The sequence below is a fragment of the Protopterus annectens genome, chromosome 9.part0 (genome assembly GCF_019279795.1).
Source record: "Protopterus annectens isolate FY-2018-M chromosome 9.part0, PAN1.0, whole genome shotgun sequence".
In the NCBI taxonomy this organism is placed as follows: domain Eukaryota; kingdom Metazoa; phylum Chordata; order Ceratodontiformes; family Protopteridae; genus Protopterus; species Protopterus annectens.
Window position 1 is genome coordinate 637197541 of NC_056743.1, and position 13338 is coordinate 637210878.

General features: G+C 39.2%; 1 protein-coding gene across 1 annotated transcript in view; it reads right to left on the reverse strand.

The window, feature by feature from the left end:
- SLC44A4 (solute carrier family 44 member 4) overlaps positions 1-13338 on the reverse strand; it is a 1277084-nt gene that overhangs the window by 51353 nt on the left and 1212393 nt on the right. Inside the window, exon 22 of the mRNA XM_044082136.1 lies at positions 7785-7869. Within this exon, the coding sequence (XP_043938071.1) occupies positions 7785-7869 (85 nt within the window). The remainder of the gene's footprint in view (positions 1-7784; positions 7870-13338) is intronic.

The window sequence follows — 13338 nt, forward strand, 5'->3', positions numbered from 1 at the left end:
GGAAACTGTGTGTAACTGTGAGTGTGAGTGTGAGTGCGTGTGTGTGTGTGTGTGTGTGTGTGTGTGTGTGTGTGTGTGTGTGTGTGTATATATATATACACACACACACACACACACACACACATGCAGACACAATCTATGTCAGATTATCAAAGTTCTGAAACTTCGAAATTCATATGGCCGCGACCATAAGTTTCGGAACTTTAAACATTAAAAAAGATTTAAAAAAATATATATATTTTTTAATGTTTTTGCAGTGGGGCAAAACCCCCTGCACCTCCCCACTAATTAAATATACCAGTTCTGTGATCAATCTACATTGTAAAATAGGGTAAATTTTCCTGTACTGCACTGTACCGTGATCTCCATTCAAACCATTCAAATTTTCAAAACATTGATCATTTTGTCCTGACCATATGACATTTATAACTTCAATAATCTGATAGGGATATATATAAAATGTATGTATGTAGTTTGTATGTAGCATGGATAATGCTATCTGTGGGATGCAGTACAGTGTGAATAGATCTAAAGAGAAATATACAACAGATATTCTTCTAAGTAGTCACACATGCACTGACATATGGATGTACATGTATGTATGGTGTGTGTGTGTGTGTGTGTGTATATAACACACACATATGCAGATGCACACAAACATATGCACACACAGACAGGGTGTATGCATGCGTGTATTATATCATTGTAATTATCCTAATCAACCTCCTTTTTACTTCTGTCTACATGTCCCAAATCTTTTTCACCATACTAGTTATTAGGCTTCACTGTAATGGTTGTTCTTTTCCAAAATGTGTAGAGTTTATATGTTTTCATACTATCTTAGGACAAAAAAAGTGATGTAACTATAATTATCCCCAACCCACCCTTTTCTTTTGTGAAGGCATAAAACATTCAAGCAAGAAACAAGATCATGTTACCCCAGGGCAGGCTCCATTAGCCACTATTTTGTAGGAAATGCATTAAAATTGTAAAAGAAGCACTTAGAGTGATTTTAAGGCATTAAAAAGCTTGGAAAACTCTTTGTTTTTTTTTTAAGTTCAAATGTGGAGTTTTCCTTTAAATGATAAGTAGTGTGAAACTCTAATATCTGGTATCACTGACTGATTTTAATCCTCGGTGATTTAAGAGAAAAAACAATCACTCCTCGGGAGACAGAGCGGCCAATGTGGTAAAATCAGGGACAATGAAAGGGGGAGGGGTAGGACTTGCAAAGCCTTGCATTCCATGTTTTTTTTTTCTTTTCTTTATTTGCTCGCTATGAGGCAACTCTTACATTTTCATACAACAAAATGGCTAGAACTGCTGTGATTTTTAATGGTGAAATGTTTGCAAATTTCTGAGCCAAATGTCAAGTATAGGAAGGCTAGACCTACACTGACTGCATTTCTGATGTGTATTGAGGAAAAATTAAGTTCTCTGGCAAGTGGCAACTTTGGTAACTGGGTAGCAAGATCAGGGGCTGGATGACTGATGTATGAAGACATGATTACTCTACGTGTCTCCAAAACATAATTTGCAAATTGTAGAAGCAATAAAAAAGTGTAAGCAATGAAGACTGATGTATAACTTAATATTTTTATTACATTAAAAGTGTTTTAGATTTGGTAGTGTGTTGATTTTTGAAACTCCTCATGAAGCAATTGCAAAGATAAAGGTTTTAAATTAAGATGGCAAAACTGCAAGTTAAACAAGAGGATGGATTGTACACATGGTAGTCATATTTTCTTCACTAAATCTGCATTGTTTTCCACTTGAATATTTAGAAAATTCAATATGAACTTTTTATAATGTGCTGAAGTTTTCCAAAATGTGAGGCCAATGTTTTATTGACAATTATAATTTTTGCCATGGATATGTGGGAAGCAAATTATTTCTGTTTTACAGATACAGCAGTATTAACAGCAATGCCATTGAATGAGGGCCTGTAATAAATATTTTTTGAGTCACAACTCAATTAACAATTGATTTGATTATCTGAAAGATTTAGATTTGTCAAGATAGTACCAGAGTAGTCTGTGGACATCCAAGGCATGCAGTATTCTTTCTCCCTAATTTTTAGGTTCAGAAAAGAAAACAGGGAGATGGAGAGTTTGACTTAAATTAAACTCCGGCACCACTAAAGGAAGGATTAGTTATCAAAGAAACCGTGTCTTTGTGGAAAATGAGGTAGGGTTGACTCACCATAAGAGCTTGCAACTCAGATTCCCTTCTTGCAGATATCAGAGCAACTAATAAAACTGTTTTCCATGTTAAAAACCTCATCAGCCAGGTTAGCTGGTTCAAATGGAGCAAGTGTTAGCTTCCCTAACACAAAATTATAATCAAAAGGAGGGCCACCAGCTTTCTTGGTGTCCTGTTAAGCAAACCCCTTTCAAAACATTTTGACATGAGAATGCATTGAAAGAGGAGGATCCATGGGTAGACATACTGAAATGGATGATAAATGAACCTTGATAGAGGAATAAGAAAGGCCATAGGACAGGAACTCATACAATCTTTGTAAAACCAGACAACACAACCTGAATGGGTGCTGATTATGTTGTTGGCACCAACTAGAAAACCTTTTCTATCTGCTAATATACAATATTCTAGTAGCAGACTTTCTTTTCTCCGTTAGTATCTGCGGCAAGTCCTCAGACAAATGGGTTCTAAAGAGCATTCATCAAGGTTACAGACGGCAGTGGGAGAGACTTCCTCTTTTCCTGAGGTAATTCCTCATCCTGCAAACCTGGCTCTTTTGTTTCCTCTTCCTCACCTGGGAAGGAAGAACTGGTTCTATCACTCCTTAGGATAGCATGTGATGAAGAACAGGTGGGAACAAAGCAGTCTGATCTGCAGGATGAGGAACGATCCCCTAGAAATACAAAATTTCCTCCCCATCTGTAATCCTGATGAATGAGTTCAGAACCCATTTGTCTAAAACAAGTTGTTGCTTAAAAGAAAAGTGGATATTCAGACTTTCTAGAAGAGAAAGAAAGGCAGGGTGGGATGGAATCACAAGGTCTCCTGAATAGTCATTTAGGCTTGGAGTGTCCTTGGTTTTGGGAGGCTTGAGACTTAACTTCCTTACCACTTCTTAAACATCTGTTTACCTTAATTCTGTTGAGACTATTCATTCTGTTTTGTTTTCTTTGCAGAAAATGAGGAGAAAGAAAATCCCTTGGGCAATTTGGAAAAGGAGGGCTGAAAAATCTTAAAGATTCCCTGGATCAGCTTGCCTCTTTCATCACACTTCTTGATCACCTCTGCAGCAGAGGGGCCACACACTAAATCTCTATACAAGAGAGAATTTAAAATCTCATTTATAATGTCATCTGAAAAGTTCTGAGAATGCAGCCAAGCAAACTTCCTTAAAACTGTACCAGTGGTCACAGCCCTGGAAGAAGTATCAACAAAATCACACACATACTACAAACATGAGTACTGACCTATGCAATAAAAGAAACAAGTTATTTAAAGCAGATTTTTCTTCACAAGAAGAAATAGTAGATAAAACATTCCTCACATTTTCAAAATATGTCAGAATAAACTAACATATGAGCCCAACAATTTAAAATTCTGAAATTCAAAGTTGCAGAAGTATATAATTTTCCCATCCTTGTGAGAAAGAGTAGGATTGGAATTAACTAAGTGGTTAGCAGCAGAGGAGTCAACTAAGACTATAGCTGCTGAGTCAGGCTTGGGAATAGTGTATAAAACTTAAATAAAAAAAAAAAAACCTGAGATACTTTATACATCCTATCTGCCTTTTTAGGGACAACTGGCAATCAGGAAAACTTGCAGGAAGTAAGGCACACATCCTCTAAAGTAGACAGGACAGGAGGAATGGGTGTATGTTGTGGAAAATCCTTCTGTAACAGGAACATTTTTTAGCAATATTGCCCAAGAAAGAGAACCCCCCACAGGGAGAATCAGAAATACAGCTCTCTTCTGAGTATGAATCAGAAATCTAAGGACAAAACCCTGAATCTGTCCCTGCATCTTCCTGCGCAGATTCAGAATCTTGAATCTCTTCAGGAAAGGAGGCATCTCTGCCTCTTTTACTGGAAGCTATTCTAGAAGAAGGATTAATAGCCTGAATCAAACCCTGCACCAGTCCCAGTAAACTACTACTATCCAAAGAAATTTGAGAAGTAGATACATGCTTGGTTTTCTTTTTCCTTTTAACAGGAAAAAATGAAACAAGCCCTGTTACTAATGGCAGCTGTCACTTTCCTAGGGATGCACATAGCATTCTGACACAACAGGGAAACCTTCCATGTTCTCCTTCCAAAGACCAACAAGATGGGTTCTCTCTTGTCCACTGAGGGGACCTCAACAGCCACAGAAGATGTGGCTATCTCCAGGTCCATAGTGGCTATAGGTGCTACACCAGAGGGATACAGGATAAAGATGAGTGGGCTGAGGTACAACAAATGGCTATAACACAGTCACCCACCTGAGGCTGAGGCACATAGCCTGCTGTGGTGACAAAGGCTGTTTGCTTAACTTTCTCTTTTTGTGGCTTGAGGAGGATTGACTGAGGGAGTAACAATTGTTCCACAGTCAAGCTGAAAATGGTGCCTCTATCCTGTGGAAAACTATCAGTAATGCCAGTAAAGCTACTAGTCCACAAAACTTACTTTTTTATAGAAATAAGGTGAAAAGCACTTTCAAACACTATGGCAGCCCTACAACCTTAAAATAAACAATTTCTCCACAGAAAATAGTTTATCAATTAGATAACACTACTGACAGTCTCAAGACAATCCATTAAAACACAACACTCCTAGCTTTAAAATAACTTTCCTAAAGAGGAAAGCAATAAAACAGAAGTAAAAAATAAGAAAATGGAAGTTTTGTTTTCCAAGGGGAACGTATCTGCCCAGCTAAGGAAAGCACAAGTGGCCGTTGATTCTTAAAAGCCTCAGAATGGCATACTGTTCATCAGCAGTAACGTTCTGAAGGTGGAAGGGTGCCCTGAAGCTTTGGAAGCTGTTTGTCTGTTATGTCCTTGTCAGAATATAACCCATCTAGCAAAAGTTACTGTAGTAGTTGTTAATATAGTGAACATATATGTTTTTCACCAGATAAACTGTATGCCAGATTATAGGAAAGCTATATGATAGCTGAATTATATGCTCTGAAAATATGGCAATGTAGAGATGTGTATTTATGGATGATAAAAGAACAATAGCAGTGTATCAAGAAGGTCATTGTGAGATTATAAATGCATGGTGATCACTTAAATGCCAGTTAATTAAGAAGATTAAAGCTCAGCACTTTCAACATACTGCTTTATTTAATCTAGGGTTTAAGATCCTCAGTTTCCCTTTACCTGCTGTGATACTCTGAGCAAGTCACTTAACCAGACAGTGCTTTAGGGTAATTGGGAAACTGGGTTATTCTCCTCAATGGTCTCCTGAACTGCATGTCTGTGACCATACGGACCTATGAAATGAACTGTGTTACTATACAGGTTCATAGGTTCATAAGTGTGTACTAGGCTAATGGCTCTGGAGCCTTTACAAGCCTAGCCCATAGGATTACCCTGGCATCTTGCCACCTGACCTTAGTTTCCAGTGCCTCTGTCGAGTAGAGCCACTGGAGTGATCCCCAGGGTGAATTTTCCATTTCCCATCCACTTATCAAGATTTCTCTAGAAGAGGGCCAGTGAGGTGGTCTGTTTGACATGTATGGGCAGTCTATTCCATAGCATGGGAAGACTCTGGGTTATGAACCCCTCCCTTCAGCATGTTCTGTTGATTGTGGTAAAGAGGTTGAGGTCTCTGGAGCATGTGGTGTGGAGAGATTGGGATTTCTTTAGATGCAGCATTTTTTAACAGAGCTAGGTCAGACATGGCTTTGTAAGTCAAGCAGAGATTGCCTCTTAGTAGGCAATATGAGACAGACATTAGTTGTAGTTTTTTGAGTCTGTCCATATAGGACAAGTGTTTAAGGCCTAGGATCTTCTTTGTGAGGTACTTTTGCAGTCTCTCCAGTTATTGCAGGTGTCTAGAGAGGTACATGCCAAATGGGGCATTGTACTCGATGACTGGCCCTAATGAGGGAAGAGTACAGGGAGACAATGACATGCTTCGTCCTGGATGCAAAACCCTTAGTAATGAGATGTGCCACATAGAAGGACTTTCTGACCACAGTGGCAATGTGGTGGTCAAAAGAGAGAGTTTGCTGTCAACCTGTGTTCCCAGATCTCTTATTATGCCATGTTCAGTGGACTACCATCGATGTGGTAATTCATGGAACTGGGTTTTTCCCAAAGGTGATGACGACACATTTTTTGGCATTGAGCCTAAGACCATGGTTCTGACTCCAGTCGTTGGTCTCAGTGAGGCTTTTCTGTAGGATGTCAACATCACTTGGGGTGTTAATAATAGCTCTCAACTTGCAATCATCTGTGAACTTTGTCAGCCAGAGTCCTTTTGTGTTGGCCTGGACTTCAGTGAAGTAGATACCAAACAGGAGAGGACCCAGGATCAAACCCTGTGGGACTCTACTCATGACTGGTCAGCAGTCTGACTTGTTGTCAGCTACTTTCTAACTGTGGGTTCTATCTGTGAACCCGTTTGCAACCCACCTAATGATATAGGGGTTGATGCCTAGCTTAGTGAGTTTTTCTGTGATTCCTGAGTGGGGAATGGTATCAAAGGCCTTGGCCAGATCAAGGTAGGCTGTATGAACCACCTTACCTTCATCCACAGCTCTGGTGACTGACTCAAAGAAGTCAACCAGATTGAGCAGGCATGATCTACCCTTCACAAAACCAAACTGTGTGGGATCCAGAGATTGGAGAGTCCCTATTATCCTTGTTTATTAGGTCCATGATGATGTGTTTCATAGCTTTGCATATCAGACTTGTCAGGCTAATGGGGCAATAGTTCCCAGGGTCTGTAGTTGCTCTTCCTTTGTGGAGAGGGATGACTGTAGCAGTGTGCCATTTGGTAGGGAAAAAGCCTGAGGTGAGGCTGTTATTGAACGGGGCACACAGCTGAGGTGCCAGTTCACTCTGTAGTTCATATAGAACACAGCCAGGGATCTTGTCAGATCCCACAGAAGCTGTATTCTTGGCCTTGGACAGTGCTGTTTAACCTGGTGGGAGGAGTAAAGTTGGCATTGAATCTGTCGGCCAGTATATTGGCAATATCTGTTGGCTCAGTTTAGGAGGTACCATTGTGCAGTAGCTCAGAGCAAATCTGGGTGTTGCTGTGGAGATATAATATGCAAATACTGAAAAGATGTTACTCGATAATAAACAGAAATAAATGAGGGTTTTTTTTTTAATCTCCACAACGGTTTCTGCTTGCTGCAATGCTTTCCTTACTAATTTCTAGTCAATAGGACTTGCGATTACTGTGGTTGACTGTACTACTTTCCTGAGGAAGGAAGTCTTAGAAGAGGAAATCTGAAGTTACCGCCTATATGGAGATCACATATCTCACTAGTGTACATGTGGGAATCAGATTCCTAATGAACTATGTAATTTCCAAAAGAGAACCCATTTCAACTGAAAGACACTACACAATATCATTAGGACTATATCCTGAGTTTGTCTTCACACCTCTGTTAACAGAAGTGTAAATGAATGGACACCACCCCCATTATATATTGTTTTTCAGATTTTTGCTTCTGTATAATTCATCAGTAACAACCACATTCCTGGGCAGATTTACTTACCATCTCCAGTCAGAAATACAACATAGCTGCTAGTCCTAGCATGCATAAAGGAAATATTATGTGAAATAAGGTTTAAGTGATATACTTACAGAAACACAGGAACAGGGTGTCCACGCACATGTTGTAAACACTGAAGAAACCTTGAGCAATCATGTAAGACCCAACAACAAGAGTCTGAACATGAAGAAAACAGGAAACAAAATAAATTAATTTTAAAAACCATCTTAGATAATGAGATATGGCACATTAAAATATACAGCTTTTTAGGTTTTAGGTGACAAATTAGTATGATTATTTGTACAATGCCATTATGTATGTACTGGTTTGCAGACAAGTGTCCTGCTTTAGCCCCTTAACCACAGCAGTGAAGACTGTTTTCCAACGTAAATATCAATATTATCCTTATCTGTCTGTTATTTTAATTTACTAAACAGAAAGAGAGTTAAGATCAGTAGAATCAAAATAAGTATATACATTTTTGACTTTTACATTCATGTGTCTCTATACAGCCTGTTTTACTTTTGAAAAACTCAGTTTAGATAACCACTGATATTTGTAAATGCCTTACACCAACTGTTAGCCTCTTTCTCTCAGCGTGTACTTGTGCAGCAGGAGGATTATAATCCATAGACAGTAAGAAAGGAAAGCTAGTATTGGACAGGGAATCTCAAAGTATATTACCTGTTCTCAGCCTTTATACTAATGCTCTAAATGGTATACTGTACATGATTTGTGAATCAAATTATGGAAGAATAAGTGTAGATTACTGCCAACATATGGCAGTTTCAAGGTCTTCTTATGTGCTGGATTTGCAGCAGACTAGAATAACACCAATATGCCACTCATTATCAGTAAACACTACCTATTCTTTAGGGATGGCTATGCCAAAAAAGTCATGAAGTACACAATACTGTGCTGAGTAGCTGGTCACATACACTGACACAAGCCACACTGCTCCACATCAGTGACCACATACAGGATGTCTCCCATCACTGTGGGACACATATGTACATGGAATGGCGTTAAGCACCCAGTATATTAGTAAGCATTAGTCTGTGTTATGGATAGTGGAGCACGTTGACACACTACACTGTACTTCTGTTATCCACTAGGGCAGCAGAATGCAGCAATGGCTTAAGTCTAAACCTCCTGTGTGATGTTTTCTGCAATTTTAGGCTCTGCATACCTACTCAAGCAAGCTTCACTGAGCTCTCCCAATAAAACAAACATGTTTTTTTTAAAACTTTAGAAAAGTGTTAGTCATTTAAGTATCAGGTTATTTCCTTTATAGGAGAGAAGAGAAAGTCTTGTTTTTAAGATTTGTATCTTCAAAAAAGACAGCAACAACAAACAAAAAAAGGCAGTGCTAGTGCAAGTGGCAGAAATAAACATTGTTTTAATTCCCTATGTTAAAAAAATAGGTTGGTATATCATAACATACAGAAACAGAACACTTCATGAATTATTTTTAGCACCAGTTAAGCACATACATGAAAAGAGGCAATGTCTGTGACTGGTAAGTCAGGAGCTCAGAATGTATGCTGTCATTTGACATAATTACAAAAACTGAAGTATAACAACCATAGCCAGCTTTAGGCACCAGCGAACCCTGCGGTCGCTGGGGGCCCCCAACCACAGCATGCTATCTTATCCTGATATTTTGTTACATGTCTGTAAAACCAACAAAAGCTAGTATAGCATTCTTGTCTACTTAATAAACCACATGAATAACTCTTATTTATACCTCCTTCACAATTCAAAGATATTTGTGGTTGTAATAACAGTGGTTTGTCAAGTAAGAGGCATCATAATTCTATTAAATATTTTACCGCTGATGTAATGCCAGTGGCTTAGTTAAATCCTGCTGTTGGACATTTTCTCCACTTGCTATACCCGTGGCTGCAGGGGGCCCCCATTAATCATCCTTGACTGTGTAGGGGCCCCACAAAAGCTGCTGCAGGTTGGGGGAAAATGAGGAAGAAAAAAATTATTAATTTACTAATTATGTTCTTTAACCTGAACAGGGCTGTGATATGACCCTGTTAGGATGAAGCTGATAATGAACATGAACAAGGTATGCACTAGAGAGATCAGCAGCCCAGAGTGACTTATCTTGGTGCAATTTTTGGATTTTAAGAAGAGCTGATACTTCTGATAATCAGGGATGGTTTTCTGTTTCAGGGAGTTTTATAAATACAGGCATAACACCAGATAGTATAACTCTCAATTCCTTTGCTTAAGAATTCAGTGCAATCCCAAAAATAATAGAATAAAGGCTCAGAATCAGGACTACATTTTAAATATTACTCTAATGCACTTAAAAAGTTAGTAGAACAACACCTTTTGCAACAACATGTATTTTTGGACCATAAGTATAAAACTCAGATGTCTGGATTGATTGACTGTTTGTAATCCTGAATGATTTACCAGCAAATCAAACTTTTTGCGAAAGAGAAAGCAAATGTATGAACAAAATCAGGGAAGGTCTATGAAATCAGGGACAGTGACAGGTATGCATTACTGCTCAATGAAGTAAATAAGTGACTTACCCCTGCTGCTATTTGACGACTGCTAAACAGCAGTCACTGATCTGGTGTGGCAGTACCAGCGTTGCACAATATATTGCTATTTGATGAAATAACTACAAAACTAGGACTGTTATGGCTTATGCTTGTGTGTGTGTGTGTAAAGATATCATTGATTTTTGTATGTGCATGCACCCAGTAATGCCAGGACACAGACATTATTCTTCTGGGTATTAGTAAAAAAAAATACTTATTAAGTAATTATATTTCACAAGTAAGACATAAGATACATCAGAGAATATTCTGACAGATCTTCTTGGAGTCTGGTGCCCTCACTCAACAGACTGTATAAGTGGATACTGGGGGCTCCCTTAATCATCCTTGACTCTGTGGGGACACCACAAAAGCTACTGCTGACTGAAGAAAAATGAGGACAAAAATGTATCTATTTTCTGGCTGAGCTGTTTAACCTGAACAATGCTGAGTTATGAGCCTTTTAGGATAAAGCTAATAACAGCCTCTGGTTTCAACCACACCCATTCTAAAACCAGGCCTGCTCAAATGTGCGTGTACAGAAAGCTTTTGGGGATCTGGGGATTGCGTGGTTATTACAACTTGAATTTTCATCACAGTCAAACCTTGGAGGTGTGCACATGAAGTTATTATAGCTTGTGATTGAGCTGAGGACAGTGTGGTCATTGTTTATTTACTTTTCTCACAGACCTCAGAGGTGTAAAAAGAAGGTTAGTATAGCTTGTGTAGGGGTGGTGTACTGTCTAAGAACAACAAATTAGAATATATTACTGAAATAATTCTCACAATCACAAATCAGGCACATATACATGGGGCTGACTGAGGATTAGGGGTGAGGAAGCATGCTATGTATGCATATATCAGCAGTCATTTGAAATATATGACTAAGGCAATTTAAACTTCTGCTTTCATCCTAGTCTAACACCAGAAAGATGTATGGGCAGTAACTGTCTTTTATGGGAGGTTAGGGAAGGAGGCAGTATTCCCAGATAAGACCTATGTATTTCCACAGCTGGCTTGTTAGTTTATTGTAAGCTACTACTTTGTCAGCTTTGAACATTTAGCCTTGGGCACAACTTACGTCTTCCTTGAAAGAAAAAAATAAGACTGAAATTCTTTTCTTGTTCATGATTTTTGTTTAGGCCACCACTGGAGTAAAATGCTGAGAAAATGCTGTAAAATGCATCACAGGGCACATATGTAACCCCTATGGCTTTGGGGGCACCAACTTAATTGAGTTATTTCCTAAATTGTTATTACTGTGCTATCTTGGTCAGGAAAGGAGTGCTGAAAAAAATGCAAAGAAAACTAAAGCTGAACAGCAACAGTGAATTTCTTTCCTTAATAATAATTTGTGTTCAAGCCATTATTGGATGATAAGGTTGTGTAAAAATAAAACCCTTCAAAATGCACTTCAGAGCATATTGAAAGTTATGGCTTCTTGAAAAAGCTGAGAGTAAGGCAAAATGTGAGAAAAGGAAGACAAAAGTAACGTGCATGGTATGGGTAGCCCAAAAGGGGGTGGTGGATTAGAGGAGAGGACTGGAGGTTGTGTGGGGAGCAGGGGGGTTGTTGAAACATTAGGCCTAGTCATCACTTCATTTAAGTCCAGTCCTGCACATATAGTAGTTGTAATGTATCATTGTTGCAACTAAATGCCAGTAAATGCTGAACAGCAACAGTGAATTTCTTTCCTTAATAATAATTTGTGTTCAAGCCATTATTGGATGAAAAGGTTGTGTAAAAATAAAACCCTTCAAAATGCACTTCAGAGCATATTGAAAGTTATGGCTTCTTGAAAAAGCTGAGAGTAAGGCAAAATGTGAGAAAAGGAAGACAAAAGTAACGTGCATGGTATGGGTAGCCCAAAAGGGGGTGGTGGATTAGAGGAGAGGACTGGAGGTTGTGTGGGGAGCAGGGGGGTTGTTGAAACATTAGGCCTAGTCATCACTTCATTTAAGTCCAGTCCTGCACATATAGTAGTTGTAATGTATCATTGTTGCAACTAAATGCCAGTAACTGTAAGTGTCCCTTTGTTAGGCAGGTCAACAAACTGTGGTATGTAGGCCTGTTGTAATGTAACAGCTTGTAGTTAAGATCTGTCTGTGCGTAGTACTCCTAAAAGTTTGCAGCACAAACTAAAAGGTTTCTTAGGAGGTGTGGCATTGACAGGATGATACTTATACTGGAAGTGCCTAGGGGGCCCCCAACTTGACATTTGCTGGGGGCCCCCAAAATGCTAACACCGGCCCCGATAACTTATTTCTTAATGTAATTATGTCAAATGACAGCATACATTCTGATCTCCTAACATTCCAGTCACAGACATGGTTGAGCCACACTGTGCATCAGACGTTCCCACATGCACCACACAGAAGAAATGGAGGGTGAATTGGGTCACAATCATCATCATCATGTAGACAGATGACTAAAGACACAATTACACAAGACTGTCTATACTCACTGGGTGGGACAGCATGCCACAAGGGCCACAGACAGAGGTCTCCAAATGACAGTTAAGGTGATACTGTCTTTTCTTGGCATACAATAGTTTGAAATGTACTTACTCATATTGGAGCAGTTCAAGCATGTACCAAGATTGGGGTGCTCTGCTTTGAGGTTTTCCTCCCTTCCCTAAATGTTATGTGATCATGGTGTTGGTGTATATATACGTAACAGGGGGTGTGGAGGGCTACACCTACATGATAAAGCAAACGGGTCTTACACCCCTGAAAAAACACTTCTTTTGGCATGCTCTTTTACTTTATATGCAATGGGTGATATTCTCTGTGTTGGGTTATGTTGTTGAGATGTGAGAGACTAGGTGTCAGTATTTCTCACAGTAAAACCGATGGGTACTCTGTATCAGGGATGTCATCCTCCTGCAATGTGGGTGGGGTATCACTACCTAGGTGTGATCTGGTGCAGTAGGACTTTGGGGCTGCAGTGACAATGAAGGTGTGCGACTGTAGGATTATGACCTTGATGGAAACTCATTGATGAAGTGTTCTACTAGGTGATGTAGCTGTCTTGACGAGGAGTGAAATTCTGTTGTAAACTGCCCGAGACCACATTGGGCATGTAC